Below are 22,853 nucleotides of genomic sequence, written 5' to 3'. Positions count from 1 at the left end.
ACCAACAAAACGTGTTGTTTCATTGTCGTAATTGGGACTCGACGCCCTATAGTTTACTCTTTAGAGTTCGATTTTAAACTAGACATTTATGTTGTTTAGGGGGAGATCAAAGAGGCATAAGTCTCATAATGTTTCTTTTTTTTTCTCTAAATCAAACTGATTAACCAAAGTCTAAACCTAAATCTCAAACTGAAATTGATAGTTTTTCTCAAACCGGAAATGTATTGCTATCCTGATCATTAAATTTACCTGCAATAAATATCGTTACTTGCAATACTTGACTTTGTACTCGTACCTTAATTGGAAATTTAACAGGACTGTAAGTTTTATCGTAATCCGAAATTAAAGATAAAACAAAAATTCAGATCGAACCGAAATATTAAACGTAACGGGAACAGAAATAAAAATAAAAACCGGAAATAAAGCTTTATCCGTTACTGCATTTCTCAACAGAATAAGATCGCTAACCGTCAACTAAAGTATTATCGGAAACTGCATTTGAACCGAATACGGAAATGTCACCGGAAAGGAAAATGTAGCCAGTAAATGAAATGTAACCGAAGACAAAATTGAATCAAAAACGGAACATTATCTGGAGATGGAATTTCAACCGGAAATTAAACCTTACCCAGTAAATGTTGTGAATCTATTATCACTGACGTCGTTAAAACTGTGAATTATTTTCAACATTCAAGTTTTTATTATATTTTTAAAAACTCTACAATCAATGACTTCATTCATTTCAACTGTTTATTAACTTTGTTTCATTTCAAATAGTTTGCAATTCCTTTTATGTTAAGCCTTTCTATTCTTCGGTGAGAGTGAGAGAGAAAGAGAATTCCGGAGAAAAAAACCTGAAACACATACTGTCTGTGTGGGTGACGTTTATCGGCCAAAAGTAGGAGACAGGTCTATATTAAAGAAGTAGGCTCTACCTTTAGCTCATGTGTTCCCAAATTGGGAAGGGTTTCCTGTGGTGTCGCCAGCTGGTACACTAAACAATAGGAATGAAAAAAAACCATAAATATTTAGAAAAATCACTGAAATTCGGCCTTATTAAAATCACTGGAAAGGGAATAGACAATAAACAATGTGTACTTTGCAAAGTTGTTCTCAGTCATGAGTCTAAGAAAACTTCAAAACTATAAAGTCACTTTGAGACGAGTCATTCGGATCACACCAAAAAAGAAATGGAGTTCTTTCGTCGGCAAGGAGCTAGTTGCACACGTCAGAGACTTGATAGAACAGAAAGTTTTCACCAAGAAAACATAGCATTAGTGTAAGCATCATATGAAGTTGCATTAGAAATTGCCAAGCAAAAATAAACCCCACACAATAAGAGAAAATCTCATCAAACCCTGCACGTTGAGGATGGTGAAATTCATTCTTGGGGATTCTTGTACGGATGGTGCGTTATGTTTGTGTCAAAATCGGGCTTTCAGAAAAAACGTAAAGATTTAGCTACCTAATGAAGGGGAATTCACTTCATCATTCCCCGGTATGCCTCGCAAGCAATACACCTCCGACTCTATTGCTAATAAAAGTCGTAGATTATTTTTAATCTGGAGCCCTAAACACCCGTCTGTTTCATGAACTGTGAAAAGATATGCATACAGATTACGAGGTTGTACACTACAATACGCTTGCTGACAATAGGAAATGTGAATCGTGTTTTTAATTGAAAGATGAAATCATCTTGTCCTTCGTAGTGTAAAGGAAACAAGATCTTTTCATTTACTTAAACGAAAAAGATTGTTTGTAGAGAGTAGCATACCTAGCAGATATATTCGAACAGCAACATAAGTTTAACCTGCAAATGAACGAATATTATCTATTTTCATGATAATCTCTTGGCATTTTTAGAAAAACTGCACATTTGGTGAAGAAAAATACAGATTAGAAATATTGGCATGTTTAAGAAATTCTGCAGTGTGATAGATGAATCTGATTGAGAGATAAATACAAATTTGAAAGAGAATTATGTGCATCTTGAATCTCTTGAAAACGTTATTTTCCCTGAATTGAAAGAAGAACCATCTGCATTATCCCGTGGCCAATTCCCCTTGATTTTGCCAGCATTCCCGATGAATTACAAGAAGAATGTTTCAATTTGCGGAATGGTTCCGCGTCACGCATCGTATTAAATGAAAAACTGCTCAAACAATTTTGGAGTAGTATACACCATTTATACCTAAACGTGAAATAGATTGACTTTTGAGTTTTAGTTCCTTTTGCGATAACATTATTTAACATTTCTCCAATTAAAAACAAAACGAAGAAATAAATTAATGTTTGAGTATCCGTGATTGTTGAGGCTAGAGAATAACATGAACATTCACCCATCGCGTTAAAACAATTAATAAGAATAATTATTTAAATTGAAATTCTGCTAGGAAATCGTGTTTTTAGTATTTATTAAGTACCCTAACTAATTTAAACTTTTTAATTCTATGATGGTCGCGGGTCACTTACTTTTTTATTTAAGGGTCGCCACTCGAAAAAGTTTGGGAACCACTGTTAGTTTGTACAATCTACAAATGCGACCAGTGTTTCTTTTAGAGTGATTCCTCCCCGGAAGGGGTTGGGGATACTTTAAATTTTCGGGGGTGAGGTTGGACTAAATGTTTTGGAAGGGGGCGGACACTGGTAAAAATATGTTTTTATAAAAATTATATTTCCTTGAATAGGACGGTAGACGTCCTTTAGGGTGTGTGGGGGGAGTTTGGGGGTGCGCAGGGCAGAACCCCCCTCCCCCTTAATGCGACTTATGTCGTGTTTGAAATTAGATGCAAGGTTTAGGGGTATGACTTTCACTATGTTTAGTATCAATATGCAGTAACTCGCGTAGATCAAACTTAATTCCGGTAAAAATGTCGATTCTGGTCGGAAATCTGTTTCCAATTACATTTTTCGTTTACGGTTAAATTTGAAGTTGAGGTGGTGATAGTTTGTTTTTGGTTTTTATTTAGAGAAAGACAACACTATCAACCTAGTGCCAGTTGTATCCTTCCTCAACGTGCAATTTATCTCGTAGAATATAATACACTAAACTTACCTATCCGCATCCAGAATTCTCAAGTTTTGAAGCAGGGAACATTTATATTTTCAAGTTGCTAAGTACTGTTTGTAATAACTGCTGGGCCGATATCTAGATGTGGCGTCTACTTTACTGCGTGGCCTATACGTGGCAAGTGACGTGGCTCCTGGAAAGGCTTAGCTGCTAATTGTTTGCCAGATGTCACCTTAGATTTTGAGTAGCTTACATCTGTGTTGAATATATAAATAAATAGGTTATGGAGTTTTATTGACGTTTACATTTATAAATGTTTGAAGAACTTGTTTTCTATTAGTTCAACAGTTTAATTTGTATTTAAATACACAGACAAATTACATATCTTTAAAACCATACGAATGTTTTAAAAATTGTCATAAAATATTTTGTCACGATATATTTTTTCTGAGATCAATAGTCCTAGGATAATTTTTGCTGTCACCTCAAAATGAAAAAAAAGGCCCTAAATTTAGTGGATCTTAGATGTTTTGCGAGAAATTGTCCACAATACCGTACAGGCGCCCAAGGTTGTGCTCTAAGAAATTTTTAATGTACTTTATTCACTATTGGTACTGATGACGTAGAGCACCTCTTGCCAACCACTCTAGAGTGTTCCAAAATGTTCTTAAGATCCACCGGTTACACTACTACAAAGGTGCTCAATGTCGCACCTGGTTGGTGTTTGCAAAACGTTGATATGGCGTGTGTACTAACAAAAAACACGAAAAAACAAAGTGGAAGTAAATTTTAAATTGTCGCTTTAAATGTAAATAAATATTCTACAGATAAGCTATGAACATCTGTTATCTTTCACGCAAAGAAAACTGATGTATATATTCCACTGCCCAAAAATAAGGCATAAACAGTTGGTGTGTGAAGAGATAATGCGGCCCTTTAAATGACTTGTGTTTTTGAAATCCTAAATAAATATTTATTTATTTAAGAGCTAGAAAGACTCGGGAGTGTTCGTTTAACTTGAACCCGGATTCGAACTCACTAGACCACGCCGTCCCCTTTAATTATTTAGATGAATCTCACATGATATTTTATCAATAATTTAAATTGACCTGCACTAAGTCTTGATCTTGTCTCAAATTGGTAAAGGCATGTTAGAGACAAACAAACGACATAAGTCTCAAACGGCAAGCTTGACGTTTTGTCGAATATCGTCAATTTGTGCAAACATTATATTAATCCACCAGTAAAAAGCATTTTACCCCTTAACGCCGACTGTCGCGTTTCCGCGACATACCGATTTAGCGCAAGGCATTTGCGCATAGGTACCTCTTACCTACAGCTGCCGGTCGTTATGTATTGGGTACATTCCGACGGTTGTATCGGTACCAACGGTCACGTTGTCAAGTCGAAATTTATGACGTCACACTCTCTTGACTCACGCGCATCGTAATTTGTTTTGACTTCGTAAATTCAGCCTACTTACATTGATTATTATTACTAAATAGGTGATCCATTTTTGATACAAAAAATGCTAATAGCTTTATTATTCACTCGTAATTGTATATAAACAGTATAAATCACATATGGGAATAATTTTGGAAGTTATTTGCTAATTACGGTTTGTCGCGTTTTCGAGACATCCGGCAACAAGAGATAAAATGGAACTTTGGTGCCAAGCAGGTATAACGAAATACGATGCATCGCCAAGCTGTCATTCATTCAAGTATGATTATAAATAAGTAGAGAATTTACAATATAGTCTTCGCCTATTTATAAAAGTGCACTTTAGAACGTAACGGTCCATGTGGTAGGTGAAGTAGAGTTCACCTGTTTCATTGGCATTGGCATATGGAGAGAGAGAGAGCGATGCTGGAAAAATGTGATCATGTTGCTGGGTTCAGTATAACGAATTTAGCTTTGAAATAGTATTGTAAAATAGTAGGAGAACATACAAAAATATAGACAACAGGATGTGAGGTGGTGGACCACTATCGTAAATACCACCAAAGAAAGGTCTTCACAGTGACCTGGACAATAATAACATTGAGCATAGACCTACACCTCGTAATAAATACAGTAAGGTTGAGCACTGACAAACATACACTTTGCAGTGCTATTGAAAACCCACATTAGTGGCATTTTACTGGCATTTAGTACCGACAGCAGTGTTATTGAGTACCCACAGCTTCAACAGTGAGTACCCACAGCTTCATCACTCAGTACACATGGCTTCAACACCCACAGCACTGAGTACCCATACCAGTTGCAATTTGTAGCTACAGCACTGTCATTTGTAATCAACAGCAGAATCAGTCGAGCACAATAGCTGTAGCACGAATCGGAAACATAGGGTACCATCAACAATAGCAGTGAGTACCCACACCAGTGGCACTGAGTAGCCAAAGCAGTGACACTAAGTTCCCACAGCAGCTGCATTGAGCATGGACGAATATACAATGGCTGAACACTGTCATTTAGGACAGTATTTGTTCACATACTTTGTGTGTATAGCAAATATAGATCAAATGAGAAATATGCGTCTTTATTAGTTGACCTTGAATAAGAGTTCACGATAATGACGTAACTGGGAAAAACAAAGGCTCTACACATTGAAGGAAGTCCTTTCATATGTAGTGTGTTAATGTAGTGTAGTAGAACCACGACAGCAAGGCTTAAAAATACCCATTCATAAGAGTTAGTCAGTGAGCTGGTGCAGCAGAGTTCTGTAACTCTATGCCTGAGCTAATAAAGTATACTTTTCATGAATTTTGCAAGTAATTCTACATCTCCTTGCATGTCCGTATGTTCAGTGTGTAATATTTTATTGCTTGTGCGTGGATATTTAGAGAAACACGTGACAGTAAAAATAGTATAATGACCCGGACTAAAAAAAAATTAAATTACCGTTTGGTCCATAAGTGCCTGATGTCGTGTTTTCGCGACATACCGTAATTAGCATAAAAATAAGTCCAAATTTACTATATAACTCAAATTCGGTGTCAGTATGATGAGAGAAAATCAGCACAAATAAATTTTTACACGCTTGAACCATAATTTAGGCATTAAGGGGTTAAAGGCATTATTTTTTTATGAAAAAAAAGGTCTTTGTAGTAAAATAAAAAATGCTTCACCAGCCCCTCATTCCAGACGTGGATGACTTAATCAGTTATTACATTTTCTCCAAAAAAACTTTCCTCGGGTAAATTTTGAAATTGTTATATGGGATCCCCCCCCCCCCCTCCACTTTTGATAGATTTAAATTATGATCAGATAGTTTTAGCGATATTATATATAGTCGGTTGTTAATAAAGCTGGATGTATGATTGTTTCGTTAAAATGAGTTTGTTATTGGGTCACTACCCCCCCCCCCCCCCATCAATTGCTTTGAAATTGGTGTAGTACTAACAACCCCTACTTGCATTTCTAAATTGAAAAGGTTATACAAGGGTATTGTGTCTAAATATATTCCTGTTGTAGCGAGTTATCGAAATTTATTAGTGCATGATTAATTATTACGGGAGGTAACCCACGCTTTATTTTTTTTCAGGATTACCCTGCATCAGTTGTCTTTCGTCAAAATCAAAAGATAACTTATATTAATACTTGTAAAAGTATAAGTTTTCTATATAAATTTAATTTCGTTCGCGGGGAGGTGAGCGCTAGACTTTCTTCGGGGAGGAGGGATGCTTCAGATGCTTGGTCGAAAATCTAGACACAATTAATAACACATTTAAAATTAAATAGTAGGTTGAACAATGAATATTTGTTTTTTTTGTATTGATAAATATTGAAATCCTAAAATGAAAACAAATAAATTTTGTTTCTTTAAAGTAAAAATTAATATTACATCCTCACAAAAAGAAAAAAAAGATTAAAACAGTAATGTCTTAAAATGTATATGCTTTGCCATGATTTTAAAATGGTCTTACTATGTGGTACCTGCAAACACTGTCTCTGGCTTATGGCTGGAAGGTGTAAAGCACTAAGAGCAAATGACTAGACCTCATCAAGAAAGCAAAAGATAGAAAAAATAATATTGTAAAACCAGAATTGTTTTCAACTACCTTAATTATAATTAACCTTTAACTATTGTGCAATTTGGCACCTTTGCCAAAAAACGAATTGTTTCGTGATGCATTTGGATTTTTGCATTTAATACTATTAAAAATTATTCAATATTCAATCAGATAATATCCTTACGTTTATTGTAAATACCTTCAAGTGTTATAACTGGGGACTATGTAACCAGCAGTTATGCAGTGAGAGTTATTTTACTATCATTCAATTCCTCTCTAACCAATTATGTATTTACACTAGAGTTCTAATAAGTACGACGACATCAACGTATACCAGATGGCATTATTTAAGTTCATTAATTATAGCACCATAATAATACATATTACGACTTGGACGGACGATATTGAGACTTGACTACAAACATGATCTCACCCTAAGACAACAAGAGCAAGACTTCTTTAAGCTTCTTCCCCGGCAACAACGATCCTACACCTAAGCGTCACAATTATGCGTACCGAGTTACACTTTCACTCGTTCAATATACGCCCGAACCAACATTCATTCGCACCTATTTGCATGATCTAACACAGATCATAACATCGAGAAACACATTTTTTCTGGAATTAAGTGATAAACACAAAATCAATTGATTCAGAGCTTTATGACAAACTATCATGTACAATTTTAAAACAAGGTTAAAACATTTAATTTTTTAAATAAATTTGATTTTTAAAATTGAAATTCAAAAGAGTATCGACAATTGTCCTTACCAATTAAAAAAAAAGTTGAAATTGCACCTGGTCAATTAGTAATCAAAAATTGGATTACATCAAATAGGCAATAATACATTTTTCAATATAAGATTGTTTTTGTAATTATGTTTACTATTTAAATAAAATGTGTACAATTATTTTTAGTTTTTCTACAAATAATACTATTACATAAAATACAATGCATCATATGTGCAAGTGTAAAGATCTGTTGTCGGTTTATGACATCAATATTTTCTCCACTCTCACGTCTCCATCAAAATCCAAATGATCATAGCAGTCCATTTTGTGATCCAACCTCTTTTCGAATTTTGAGTTTATTTTAACCTGAAGAAATTCGTTTTCAAATCGTTATCATTTTTTCTTTTTAAATAATTTTTACTACACGTTTTTATTAAGAAACTTTTATAGATCGAACCTACCTAACCTGGCATTTCAGTTGATATCTCACAGAAATTTAGTTTTATCATTACAAACTTAAAATGAACCAGGATTAATCTATCATAATCTTTCTCGAATATTCTTATAAAACAATAATGAGCACGGCATTTTCTGCGCAACAGGGCTTTAGAATTTTTTAAAATTCATTTGTGTGATACATTGCTAGAAAAGAGGAAAACATGTACACACAAATTGAACGCACATGTATGAAATCGTGTTTACAGACACACAGAAAAAAGACTCGCTGACTGACAGACATACCGACATACGGAAAAACTTGCAAAACTAAGTTTTTCTGACTCAGGGAGGTGTAAAAATTCTTATCTTGTGATAAATACCGAATTCGATTTATGTAGGATTACTCTAACTTTGTATAACGAGGGATTAAAATTAGGTTACACTTATTGGTAATGCGGCTTAGAAATATCGAATTACAACAAAAAAATAAATGATCTAACTAACATAAGATCACAGAACAAAATATAACATGACAAAAATCTAAGGGCAAAATATATATAGTAAGTCTGATGATATACGTAAAATTTGACATTTTTCAATTGGTTGTCATTTCTTTTACCTTTGAAACTCATAAGATTATGCAACTATTTTAAGACCATATTTCAGAGACGTTGAGTTAACGCCAGTAAGTTTGAAAAATGAACGAAAGCCCATCCCTTATTCATCTGTTTGATAGTCAACCATCGACCTGTTTATAATCGCGTTACATCATTTTGTGTTAGGGTTGAACGGGTACATTAGACTTTACACCGTAGCCTACTGTAAACGACACATGTGTTAATGTGTAAGCATTATGTTGCGTGTATGGTTTACAAGCACTCATTTAAATACGAAATGGATCGCTGATAAGCATAAACGTAATACTTGATCCTAACTACACGGAAATGTTATTCAAGGTTGAATGATCATAGTAGTATATTTTATCATTAAAATTACGTAACTAGGTCAATGATTACGCCACAAGGTCAGTGATTACGTCACAAGGTCACTGATTGCATCACAAGGTCACTGATTACGTCACAAGGTCACCGGTGGTGACCTACTGACCTACTCCCCCACCTGCTCACCCACCCTAGGGTGGGTGAGTATTTTACTATATGTCGTTGTACCAGACTGCTCACCCACCCTCACCCATCTTCACTTAGGTGGGTGAGTATTTTACTATATCTCATTGTACCAGGCTCGCCGCCTGCTCACCCACCCTCACCCAGTTGGGTGAGTATTTTACTATATGTCGGTGTACCTCCGCCTCCCCCAGGGAGTATTTTACTATATCTCGTTGTACCAGGCTCACCCAGGCTGCGCCTGGTGGTGGGAGTATTTTGCTATATGTCATTGTACCAGACTGGGGGAGTATTTTCCTATATATCCTTTGCTCCTGCTCCTGCTCCTGCTCCCCCTGCGCCATGATACCCAAAAGGGACCTAATATACTACTGATCATTTGTAATGTACGGCTCTTTTATCTCTCACGCATCATTAACATCAATGGGGGGGGGGGCGGAGTCTCTAGCGTCAAGCACTGAACACAGGATTGGGTTATAAGCTATTATCAAGAGTCAATAAACGTGTGCACGTTAAAAATTAAAAAGTGATAGACATTGTAAAGAAGTGAGAAGACCAGCTAACAAACAGAGCTTAATCTAGTCAGTTAATAGTTGTTCTTCGAATAGTATTTGGAGAATATGATATTTAATGTATAATTATAATAGTCATTAATCCTGTATACATTATTTCTGCTTATATAAAAAAAAATTCTGAAACTTAAAACTAAAATCAATATTCATTTTATTATTCTAATGAATCTTCCACATTAAACAAGACGTCTTTTATTGTTTCCTGTAAGAGGAACCGTACAGTGCCATTTCCTACATTCTTTTCAAGTTTTCTCAACTTTGTAATTTTAAGCAAAAATCAAATAGCTAATGCTCAGGAAACCTTTGTCGTAACAGCCTGAAACTTTTAAATGCATTCACCTTTTTATTCCAATCTTCAAAACTTTGTTTGTAAGTTAAGTTTACTGCAATGCTCTAGGAAATATTGATATTTATATAGCACAACCCCTATTTTTTGTTAATAGTTCTACGAGAAATGTGTATTAAAAATAAATAAATGCTATCACAATGTCAAAACGTATAAATGTATAGATTCTTTTGAGAAATTTGTAAATATGTTGTCAGATATAAGAAATATATTTTGAGAACAGACATAGAGTTTTCAAAATGTGTTAGTTTTCACACCTCGTGGTTTCCATGGCCACAAGAACTGCTATTAGTGGCTATATACTTTTTTTTTTGTCTGAAGGTTAACAAGTATTAACATATGGATTTTTTAATCACGGTGAAACATGTTAAATAAAAATATTTGTTTTATCTGTGTAATCTAAATTTTAAAAAAAAAATGTTAAAATTACCAAAGTTGAACCTGGACTTGTTAAAAACTGAACAATAAACTGCTCTCTAATTTTGAAGTCAAAATAGTCATAGACAGTATCGATAGAGTTGAAAGCCCATTCTCCTTTTTGAAAATAGTCAATAACAGTTTCTCTTGTGTTAAACCTTATGTTTAGGTGGACGACAATATTTTTACTTCCATCTTGTACGCATTTAATGTTGAATGAAAACCTGAAAAAAAAAAGTTTACTATAACTATAAGATGAACATCTTTTTAATTTCGAAGTCAAAATAGTCATATAGTTAACCCATTTTCCGTTTTGATAATGGTCAATGACAGTTTTTCTAATATCAACACCGTGAATAAATCTTGGGTCTAGGTGGAAAACATTATTTCCACTGCCATCCTCTATGCATTTAATGTTAATGCTAAACCTGAAAAAATAGTTTACTATGAACAAACAAATCAAACATATCTTCATCATATAAATGGCAATAATTTGAAATTAAAATTTCAGAAATAAGTTTTAAATGTGAAACATTTTCGTCCAACATACTTTGCATAATCTTTGGTTTTGCATTCTTTGTAATCCTCAGATTTTAAATAAATCACATGCCCAATGCTAGGAAAAGTATAAAATGTAAATACTTGAGAGATTTAATTAAAAAATATTTACTACTGAACCAAAAAGGTTAATTATGTATTTATACAAACCCGTAAGTATCGTTGGTTGGATATCCATAGATTACAATTTTTTCACCGCCATTTCGTCTTTCAATTATTTCCATACCGGCCTTAAATTTAGAAAAAAAAATTGTTTTTTTTTTTAAATTTAATCCTGATTATGTTAAATGTATACATTATGTGTGTTACTTCGCAAATTCTTTTTTCGAAGCATATTGAAATTGTTATAAAAATTGGTTTTCTTATATTAAAATGAGAATAATTAATCTATGCTAGAAATAATATTATATTTAAAAATATGAATTGCGTACACACTTACGGGGTTCATTTTCTGAAAAAAAAGTATTTAATAACATTAATCATAGTTAATAACAAAACAAACAAAAATAGATATATTTATGAGCTTTACAAAATAATTATAAATTATATTTAAAACTAGCTTGCCCGTCCCCGCGAGGATAGAAAAAATTTTGACGAAATATATAAGAAGAGTTGCCTCAATCGTATATTCTTAGACGTGTGATATTTTTTTTCTAAAACTGAGTTCTTTAAATGTAAACAATGCCTGAGCTTGGACCATATTTATCGGGGCACAGGTTTACCTATACTACTGCATAAAAGCCTTGAGTGTACGTTAATCACTCACGGTAATAGTGAGGTAGAACACACTTCGGTGACCGTCCATGTATCAGGGACTTAAAGGGCGCTCTCTGGAGCACGCTTTTACACTACTTCCTTAAAACTAAGGTAGGCACCATGGTGCTCTAGCGATTACACAGAGAGCTAAATAGCAGCCTGACGCGGTGCCAGCGGACGTACTTGATTCAATTTAGTGTACGACTACAGCGTCCACATTTTATCCTTATTCTATCGCACCGTAGCGCTCAAGAAACAGCCCAGAGCGCAGAATTGCACCTTGCCAGGACGCCGGGGAACGCGTCTGATTTGGTTTAATGAACGACTTTAATGCCCCATATTATCTATTTTTATCGCAACGTTTAGAACGAACGTAGGCGCCATTGCGCTCACGGGAAACCCGGGGTGCAAAATCGCCCCCTGCTGGGCCGCCGGTTGACCCGCCTGATTCGATACAATTAACGAATTTATTGCCCATAATATATTGGTGTATAGTCTTTTGTTTTAAACGAAATTATAAAGCAAAACGAGCCCGGGGCGCTTCGGGTCACTCGGCTGCAGGGTAGGGGGGTGGGGTCGCCGGCGGCTACGTCTTTTGCAGCTTTACTGCTGAATATAGTAGTACCCCTACACGCTTTTCAGGACGCCCCCAAATAACAGTTAGCAAGTGCTAAGAATTCCTCTATGGAACTCGGGGCGCCAAGCCGTGTATTATAAAAAATCGCACCATCCCTAGTGCCGCCTATTAGAAATTAAAATTTATATTTGTAGAATCCTTCTCGGAAGTAATTTCGTTATTTTTCCAAAGTTTCATAGCACTCGACTAAAAAAATTTAAAAAGTGTATCAACGTTTATAAAATTTCTAAAATTGTATCTGAAATGTATTTGCATTTTGTCCTCTAGTTCTCATAACGTCCCTTGATTTGGAAAACACAGTTACTTTCCATTAAAAAAGCCATTAAATTGGGGGAAGAAAGAATTTAATTTTTATTACTTTGTTTTTGGTGTTAGGAAAAAAAAATAATTACATAATTAGCGGGGATTGATTAAGTGCAATGTTGTTGGTATTTTTAATACTGCCTTTTATTTATTCTATACACTGAACATACAGTTTACTAATTATTTTTTTAAATCAATAACATTTAATAAGCCAGGTCCTACAAATCTATATGTTTATTTCTTTCCATTTACGGATAATGCACGGTTCGCTTTGGCGCCCTGGGTTATCATGTGAGCGCTATGGTTCATAATTTCGTTTTAAACAGTGCGATAGACTATGGATAAGTAAGGTTAGTCTTTAAGTGAATCAAATCCGAGCGTCCTCCGGCACCCCGACAGGGTGCTATTTGGCGCCCCGGGCCTTCCCGTGTTCGCTATGGTTCAAAAGACTATGCATAAGTTGGGTACTATAGTCGTTTACTAACTTGAATCAGGCGGTTACCCCGCATTTCGTCATGGTGCGATTTGGCGCCTCGGGCTAGACTGTGGACACTTTGAGTTTATCTTTGCGTTTGTGTTTTCTTTGTGTTTGAGTTTGGGTTTGCGTTTGTGGTTGTGTTTGCGTTTGGAATTGGGTTTGGATTTCTTTTATTTTGCTTTTTTTCATTGTGTTTGTGTTTTTGTTTGCTTTTTCTTTGCATTTGTGTTTTCTTTGTGTTTGTGGTTGGATTTGTTTGCTTTCTTTTTTTGTTTGCCTTAGTGTGTGTGCTTTCTTTGTGTTTGTGATTGGGTTTGTCTTTGCGTTTGTTTTTGTGTTTTCGTTTGTGTTTGTTTTGTATTAGTGTTATGTTTGCGGTTTTTGTATGTTTTGGTTGGTTGTGGTTATGGTGGACAATGCCGGATAAATGCTGATTACTAAACACACAAGTTATGGTCCTTCACATACGTTTTTCAGAGATGCCAGTGCAGGGCCTGGCCGGGACGGCTAGTAAAATATAAAACGTATGTGCGACAGGACAAGTCAAATTATGTTTTCATCATATTGCACATTGAAAACTTACTGAGAATAGAATCCAGTTAACCTCTGCTTGCCCGTCGACCTGCACGTACATAATTTCTTCCAAGGGCATTTCATTTTTGAAAGTGTCAGTCATTTTTCCGTCAACCCAAACCTGAGAACATGATAGGTTAGAAAGATCCGATTTAAAAACTATTTTGTTTTTCCCATTGTCACGAGATTGTTTACAGTATGTAAATTCAATGGTAGTAATTTTTATCTTTTAAAAACACCTATTTCAGTTGAGCATGTGTCTCACCACACTTCATATGCCCCGTGTCCTGCCAAATCCCGATAGGCAACTTTATTATTCACATATAAAAAAAAAATTGAAAAAAAAAAAAAGATTGACTTAGTCTCAATTATTTACCCAATTATTTCAAATTAAATTGTATCCTAAATTAGCCAATTCCATAGCTAAACAAACAAAGATTTTTATAAAATTATTAAGGCCTGAAATAGTTTAGTGTAGAAATGTATTATTGGAAATGTATTATTGGAATAGATTCTAGATCTAAATAGAGTCTAGATCTAGATCTATCTAGAGTCTAAGTCTATATTTTCAGTAGATCTAGATTTAGAAATTCTAGATCTAAGTCTAGAATCTCTAGATCTAAATCTAGGTCTAGAATCCAAATAGATAATGTAAATTTTATAAGTTTAGGCGGAGATAATTTTCATAGCGCACGTAGATTTAAATCGAATTTGAATGAAATAGTTCATTTCTTTATATTCTAAAATCGGAAGATGACGCCATTATGTTTGTGTTCTGTCCTTAGTGTACACATTTGTGATGTCATTGTTTATTGCGTTGTCACAGTTATAAACAATTTTTTGGTTGCCTTATTAAAATTGTTTTTCTACATTCGAATAAGCCTTTTTTTATTTTTATTCTTCAACTAGTTATGCGCAATTGAGGCCATTGACTCCGATTTCGGCCTGCTTTTTTTGGATTTGCTTCCATAACCTTTGTCCAACCAAGAACAAACTGCAAGGAAGCAGTTGTTTATTTTGGAGTTGTCTCTCCTAGAAGAGTAGCTGTTCCTCATCTGCCCGAGGGTTCTAACTCGAGACGTTTCGGTTTAGCAGCCATGAGCTTTATCTACCACGCCGACCACTGCTGAAGATACTGATTATATTATAGCTTGTGAAAATACTATGCGAACAGGGAGAGATCAACTAAAATCATCCTATACACTATTAAAATTTTGCTGTGAAATATTTTGTCTAAGATAATTTGTCTGAGATCATTTGTCCATGGTATCATGTGTCCTAATATATTTTGTCCTGGTATCTTTTGTCCGTGAGATCATTTGTCCCTAAGATCGTTTGTCTTGAGATCATTTGTCCTGAGATCATTTATTTATCTGTAAGATAATTTGTCTGATATATTTTGTCTGAGATCATTTGTCCGGAGATCATTTGTCATAAATATATATATATATATATATATATATATATATATATATATATATATATATATATATATATATATATATATATATATATATATATATATATATATATATATATATATATATATATATATATATATATATATATATATATTTATTTATTTATTTATTTATATATATATAAAGATATGTATATATATAATATATATATATATATATATATATATATATATATATATATATATATATATATATATATATATATATATATATATATAAAGCAATTTATGTTTGTGTCTGTCTGTCTGTCTTTTATGCATTTCTACACTTCTCATCACATTGTCTTGAAACTACACCTCGCATCACAACACCATGGAACTTTGGAACGTTGTTAAGAATATTTCTTGGGGAGGTTTTTGCGCAAAATAACATTTTCAAATTCGTATAGGTTGCGCCCCGGTAGGGTGCGATTTGTTTTTTTCTCGATAAACGGTATATAAAAATTTAAGTTGATTTAAACCAAAATCGACTTTTATTTTTATAAACCATATATTAAGAAAAATCCCACCATTCCGTGGCGCCGCCATTGCGAAATTAAAAAAAACAAGTTTTTTTTTACAGAAACCTTCACTGGAGTGTTGTAATCAACTCCCCAAAGTTTGATGGCGATCTGATGAACGCCGTGAAACCGCAATCGACTTTTATTTTTATATACCTTATATAGAAAAAATCGCACCTTCCTGTGGCACCGCCCTGGCAAAATTAAAAATAATGTTTTACGGAACCCTTCCCTGAAGTGTTCTAATCAAGTTTAATGGCTATCGGATAAACATTGTGAGACCGCAATCGACTTTTATTTTTATATAACATATATTGAGAGAAAAAAAATCGCGCCATGCCAGGGCGCCACCCCTGAGAATTTGAAAATGTTTTTAGCGCAGAAGCCTCCCCAGTAATATTCTAAACAGCTTCCCAAAATTTCATGGCGATCGTGTGAACGGTGTCACGGCAATTAACTTTTACTAATTTTATTTACCGTATACAGAGAAAAAACTCATTCTCACGGGCGCCACCATTGCGAAATTAAAAATGATTTTTTTTACAATACCCTTCCCCAGAGTGTCCCAATCAACTCCCCAAAGTCATGGCTATCGGATAACGATGTCACACCAAAATCGACTTTTATTGTAATATACAGTATATAGAGAAAAATCGCACCCTCCCGTGGCGCCGCCCTTGCGAAATTAAAAATGATTTTTTACAGAACCTTTCCCTAGAGTTTTATAATGAAAGCCCCAAAGTTTCATGCCTAACGGATGAACGGTGTCACTGCAATTCACTTATATTATTTTTATAAACCGTATATAGAGAAAAATCGCACCCTCCCGTGGCGCCGTCCTTGCGTAATTAATTTTTTTTTAGAACCCTTCCCTAGAGTGTTATAATGAACTTTCCAAGGTCTCATGGCTATCGGATGAACGATGTCAAACCAAGATGGACTTTTATTTTTATATACCGTATATAGAGAAAAAACAAATTGCGCCCTGCCGGGACGCCACCCCTGCAATTCAGAAAAAAAATTCCGCAGAAACCTTCCCAGGAATATTCACAACAACTTCTCAAAGTTTCACGGCGATGTGAGGAGAGGTGTAGTAATGCATAAAAGACACACACACACACACACAAACATACATTGCTTTATATATATAAATAGATAGATATGTGTATGCGTGTGATTACCGTAAAAAGTTCGTTTGTAATTTTTAAATCAATTCTAAATTGCTGTGCATGTTTGAAAGGTAGTTTTCCAGTATTTTCTATTCCTTCAGAGGGGAAATCATAATAGGATGACATCACCCGCATGTTATCAATGAAGTCAATTAACATTATGAAAGGCACGTTGTAGTCACACATATCAGTATGGCAGAGTTTCACGGAGAAGCTGTGGGTATAAAAATTTTTTTTAGTTAAATTCAAATTGTACTTTATTTCTCCTTCATAATAATTACTGTTCTTTTTTCTTTATGCAATTGATATCCATTGACATTAAAAAACGGAAACGCACTATTTATATAGATTTTTTTCCTCTAAAAAAGACGTTTAATACAGAGTTAATCTTTATTTATATTTAATATATAATGATGAAATTTATTCTGCACTTAGTGTCGGGCGGACGGACAAGCTTGTATGACATGCTTTTAGTTAAAAAAAAACAACTTGATCGACAACTTTTTATTAAAAACATATGGTTGATTAATTTCAAACTACATTTTCATTTTACAACATTCATTTTCATTGACCTATGGTGCAAAGAACAAAACTAAACTAAATATATTACCTATGGAAAGTTTCTATTTTGTTTTAAAAAAGTATGCAAATTAGATAATTTTTATCATTTACAAAAATAAATTATAAAAAATAAATACATAAATAAATTACTTTTTTTAGTTTGTTTTGATGTTGTCGTCTGTGCTTTTGTTTGTATTTGATTTTTTCGCTTATGTGTTTGTGTTAGTTTTTGTGTTTGCGTTTCTGTTTGCATTTCCTTATGCGTTTGTATTTAATTTTCGTTAATTTTTCCATCGTGTTTGAATTTTTGTTTTTTCATTGTATTTGTGTTTGCGTTTTCTTTGCTGTTTTTTTTTTGTTTTCTTTTTTTTTGCGTTTGTGCTTTGTGTTGTATTTAATTTGTGTCTGGGTTTGTGCTTGTGTTTCAGTGCGTGCTTACAATTATGTTTGCGTTTGCGTTGATGTTTGCGTTTTGTTTTCGTTTGAGTTTGTGTTTTCACTAGGTTTGTGTTTGATTTTGTGTTTTAATTTTAGTTTTGGTTGATTGTGGTTAGTGTATTTCCGAAACAGGCGATGCTGCATATATGATGCTTAATAAACAGACAAGTCACGGTCATTTGTAGATATATTATTAGCCAGTGCATGACCTTTCAAGGAAGGCTAGTGCAACATAAATGCTAAAAAAAGAGTTATACATTTCTATTCAATTCGTAAAAATATTTTTCAACTAACTATGAAGCTTGGTTTTGGATAACTCCTTCAATAGCAATCTCTTTTCCTGAATACATTGGAAACTTAATTGCTCCAACATAAGGTAATGGATACTGTAAAAATAAAAAATGTTTATATATATATATATATATATATATATATATATATATATATATATATATATATATATATATATATATATATATATATATATATTTATAAAATATCACAATTGCCTCAGATAAAAAAAAATTGCAATTCTTAACCGTGTAAATATTTCACAAAGTAAATAAGTCATTTAATTTAGCAAAACTTTATATCATCGGGGTTAGATCAACGTGAATTATTTGAAAAAAAAATCGTTTCGGTAGAAGAAATGTTTCATCAGTAATGGAAATGAGAGAAAAAAAGAAATTTTTGTCACTGAAAGTGAATACAAATTTCAAAGAATCAATAGAATAGACTTGTTTACCTATTTCTTTATAAATTCGCACACCTAGCTGAAACGGTACTCAATTTATAAATATTTTAGAATACATAAATAAAAAGTACCCAAGTTACAGTGTCTGGATCCTAGGTGCTTTGACCACAGGTGCTTTGACCATAGGCGGTTTGACCATAGGGGGTTTGACCACAGCGGGGTTTGACCACAGAGGGGCTTTTACTATAGGGGTTTGACCATACAATTTAATTACTTTAATTTTAATTCGAATTTCGTCAACTTAAACAAACGATACAAAATGTATTGGCTTTTTGAAACGATGATATTGATTTAGAATATTTCCTGTTACTGGAAAACATTCAAAGGATAATACAGAAAATAAATATAATGCTACAAATTGAATATAATACCCATAGATTATATTTTGTTAACATAACTGACAGGTTTATCAAGTTATCTTGTTTTCATGAAGACGGAGAGACACAAAGCACTCAGATGGGCATTCAGGACGACAGACTAAATTAAAACACTACGTTTTTTCGAGAAAATCTCGATTGCGATATTTCGCACTTCTACACTTCTTTCTCTGTACTTTATATGAGAGAAAGTAAAATAGGTAATAAGTAATATATATATATATATATATATATATATATATATATATATATATATATATATATATATATATATATATATATATATATATATATATAAGGTTCACATGTAAATTATATATATATATATATATATACATATATATATATATATATATATATATATATATATATATATATATATATATATATATATATATATATATATATATATATATATATATATATATATATATATATATATATATATATATATATATATATATATATATGTCCAATCTACATGTGAACCTAACATAGAAAAGTTTAAGATTAATAAATGATATATAATTATAACGACAGGCAATATTTACTCCCTCAGATGATCTGCTTTGAAGATTAGTGCTGGTCTCGTCATCCCTGCCATCCACACACATCAAGCAATTTAAAGTAGTCAGATAAGAAAACAACAACGTTTGTAGTTTCATTGTCGTTATTGGTACACGACGCCCTGAATCATAAAGATGAAAACACTCAAGTGGAGCTTCTCAGAAAAAGTTATTAAACAAACATTTAACTATTGTTGCTCAAAAGTAACAAAAATAACATTCAACGAAAGTCGTAAGGCAAATAAATGCAGATGATTGGGGCATGTAATTAAAATTGTATTCAAATCGGAAATTATTCCAATCCGGATAACAATCCGAAAGTATAACTTTAACCGTAAACGCAACTGTTAACAGAATATGATCGCTAACCTTCACTTAAACTGTTTTGGCAAACTGCTTTTGAAACGAATACTGAAATGTAATAAGAAATGAAAATTTAGCCAGTATATAAAATGTAATTGAAGACGAAATTTTTATCTAAAACGGAACTGTATATGGGGACGGAAATTTAACGGGAAACTAAATTTTAAAGAGTAACCGGAGACAAATCGTTAACACTTACGAAATTTAAACTGAAACGGAACCTACCCTAAAACTTGAATTTTATCTAGATCACAAAACGTAAATGTTAAAAAATTAAACCTGTATTTTAATAGGAATCTGACATCTAATTGCAAACGTAAGTTAATGGAGAAACGGAATATTAAGCCTAAACAAATTTTAATCTAAAATAAGACTTCTTAACCGTTTTTTTTACTGGATAAGCAAATTCAATACGGAAACGACATTTAATCAAAATAGGAGCAAAATAGCAACTAAATTAAACGCAAACAGACTTTTTTTTTAATATGAGACAAATAATTTAGAACTTACTGGTTGTGGCTCAATTATTAATAACGTAATAAAAAATTATGTGTTATTTTTAACATGTATGTTTTTATTCTATTTTTTTTTAAATTCTACAATCAATGATTGCTTTCATTTAAAGCCGTTTATTTACTTTGTTTTATTTTAAATAGTGTCTAATTCCTTTAATATGACGTCGTTGTATTTGCCGTGTTAGATTTTTTGTTTCTCTCGAAAGTTCTTGTTTAAAAAAATATTGCTCAGGTTGCATAAATTAAAGGTGTGTTTCCACATAGGAATATGACTTTAATTTTAATTCCATTATTAAATACTTTGTAGATGACCCATTTTGTATTATCATTTTTTTTCTCAACGAAATTTCGTATCTTTAAGTTCTACACAAGTTGCTAAAGATGCTGATCTAATAGTCTAGGAAAAATGTTAAGAGAGAGAGAGAGAGAGAGAGAGAGAGGGAGAGAGAGAGATAAGTTCTTACTTGAGCTTTAATTTAATAGTATATTCTATAATACGCTTAACTTAACTATCCGTATCAAGAACACTTATCTTCTGATGCAACGAATATTTTGTATTTGAAGTTGCTAAGTGGCGTCTACAAGACTCTGCGTGGCCTATACGTGGCAAGTGACGTGGCTTCTGGTTAGGCGCGGCTGCTAATTGTTTGCCAGATGTTACCACTGATTTAAATTGACTTACATTAGTGTCGCATATATAATTGAATAAGGTATGACGTTTTATGGACGTGTCAAAATATAATGGTTGCACACATTTTTCAATTAGTTCCAAAATTTGATTTCTGTTTAAATATAAACAAATTACATACATATCTTCCTATATCTGTGTGTTATCACCAATTGTTTGTATTCCTTGGTATGGTCTCTAAAGATTCTCATTAGCGTATTATCTTTGATAATAAATCCATTTTCTGTTGTTTTAGAGAGCATTCTAGAGTTTTTCTTAGCTAGTCTAAATATTTTTCCTAAGCTAGGGTCTTTTCTCTGTTCCTCTTGAAATTGTGTAGGGGTCCACAGACCAGCATTATTCAATGATTCCTAGACGGTTGATGATTCTTCTGTTATCTTTTCCTCACTTATGTCACCATCAATTTTCATGGCTCCCAGTTCCTTTATAATTTCCTTCCTCTCCTAGTCTGTACCATGTTTATGTGATGTCTAGTCATCCATTCTGAAATCTGGTTATCAGATGGGTCCGATATTCCTTTTATGTTCCCCAGAATAAAATCATATGGTCCTGTAGTGAAGACTGCAGCCCTAACGCTACCCGTAAAGTAAGGTGTCTTTATATTCATAATTGCGATAGGCCATGAGTGAACGATTCCCCCAAACCCTTCTTCCCTTACTCTCCCCCCCCCCTGTATATTGATGCGATTGTACAAAATTCCTTCTAACTCCACAAACATTTGCCCCAGTATCCCTAAGTGTCTTAACAATTATATCCCCTACCCAGCACCGTATAGTACCCAATCTAGTATGTGTACTTCTGTTTAGAACCAATGATAGTCATCTACCACTATTAAGTTGATTAATACCCTTGAAGAACATACCACCCTTTCCACTTGGACAGTCTCTCTTAAAGTGGCCAAAACCCTGACACCCAAAGCATTGGATGGTCCTGTCAATGCTTTTCACAGACAAACACGAGTCTTCATTGCACGGTCTTCGGATCTGACTGTCGTTTCGCATGCTCCACCATGTTACGCTTAGTGAGAGGGTTTCACTTGATTCGATTCCATACCACTATATTACGTTGCACTACCGTGTAGAGGGATTGTATCCTCAGACAGGCTTCATACACTTGCTCACCGAGACAATACAAGTGACGACCAATGAATGAGATGAACGCAGATTTCGTGTTCTTAGATTTATTATCATACTTGACTCACGTACATCTTTTCGCCACGACTATCAAGAGAAGACTGCCTCACACACCACCCAGCAATCAGTCTCTACACAAAATCGTCATTGTCGCACTATACGCGTCATCATTCCATGCGTTCTACATACTTTTCGCACCAACAATCACTCGCACTGATCTACACTTAGAACATGCATCATAGCAAAAACCATAAGCATGTTTTAAAAATGTCAATTGAGACTAAATTCTAGTATATCTCATTTTCCGTATTCTATTTTTTATTATCCAATTCCATAGCTAATCAGACAA

The 22,853-nt window shown here is 33.6% G+C and overlaps 2 protein-coding genes across 2 annotated transcripts in view; both read right to left on the bottom strand.

The window, feature by feature from the left end:
* Positions 1-3,177, bottom strand: part of LOC131935660 (uncharacterized) — a 24,582-nt gene extending 21,405 nt beyond the window's left edge. Inside the window, exon 1 of the mRNA XM_059292178.1 lies at positions 3,056-3,177. Coding sequence (XP_059148161.1) covers positions 3,056-3,065 — 10 coding nt within the window. The 5' untranslated portion in view covers positions 3,066-3,177. The remainder of the gene's footprint in view (positions 1-3,055) is intronic.
* A 4,547-nt stretch (positions 3,178-7,724) lies between these two features.
* LOC131935659 (uncharacterized) lies at positions 7,725-21,285 on the bottom strand. Its single transcript, XM_059292177.1, has 10 exons — positions 21,148-21,285; positions 20,175-20,216; positions 19,791-19,927; positions 18,403-18,494; positions 17,122-17,323; positions 13,971-14,081; positions 11,653-11,664; positions 11,364-11,443; positions 10,669-10,879; positions 7,725-8,124 (listed from the first exon to the last, which is right to left on the bottom strand). The coding sequence occupies exons 3-10, from the start codon at positions 19,902-19,904 to the stop codon at positions 8,017-8,019; spliced, it is 930 nt and encodes a 309-aa protein (XP_059148160.1). The 5' UTR covers positions 19,905-19,927; positions 20,175-20,216; positions 21,148-21,285; the 3' UTR covers positions 7,725-8,016.
* Positions 21,286-22,853: the final 1,568 nt, after the last annotated feature.

This window comes from Physella acuta, unplaced genomic scaffold (assembly GCF_028476545.2).
Source record: "Physella acuta isolate Inbredline_101_S28 unplaced genomic scaffold, ASM2847654v3 ptg000151l, whole genome shotgun sequence".
NCBI classification, from domain to species: domain Eukaryota; kingdom Metazoa; phylum Mollusca; class Gastropoda; family Physidae; genus Physella; species Physella acuta.
The sequence above is the reverse complement of the archived record's forward strand: the minus strand, read 5'-3'. Positions and strand labels throughout refer to the sequence as shown.

Coding starts and splice junctions, on each gene's coding strand:
- LOC131935659 (XM_059292177.1), bottom strand. CDS start 19,904: ATGAAACTACAAACGTTGTTGTTTTCTTATCTGACTACTTTAAATTGC. Junction 14,082..17,121: donor TTACAAACGAACTTTTTACG/GTAATCACACGC, acceptor TCATGTTCTCAG/GTTTGGGTTGACGGAAAAAT. Junction 8,125..10,668: donor CAAGTCCAGGTTCAACTTTG/GTAATTTTAACA, acceptor GAATTTCTTCAG/GTTAAAATAAACTCAAAATT.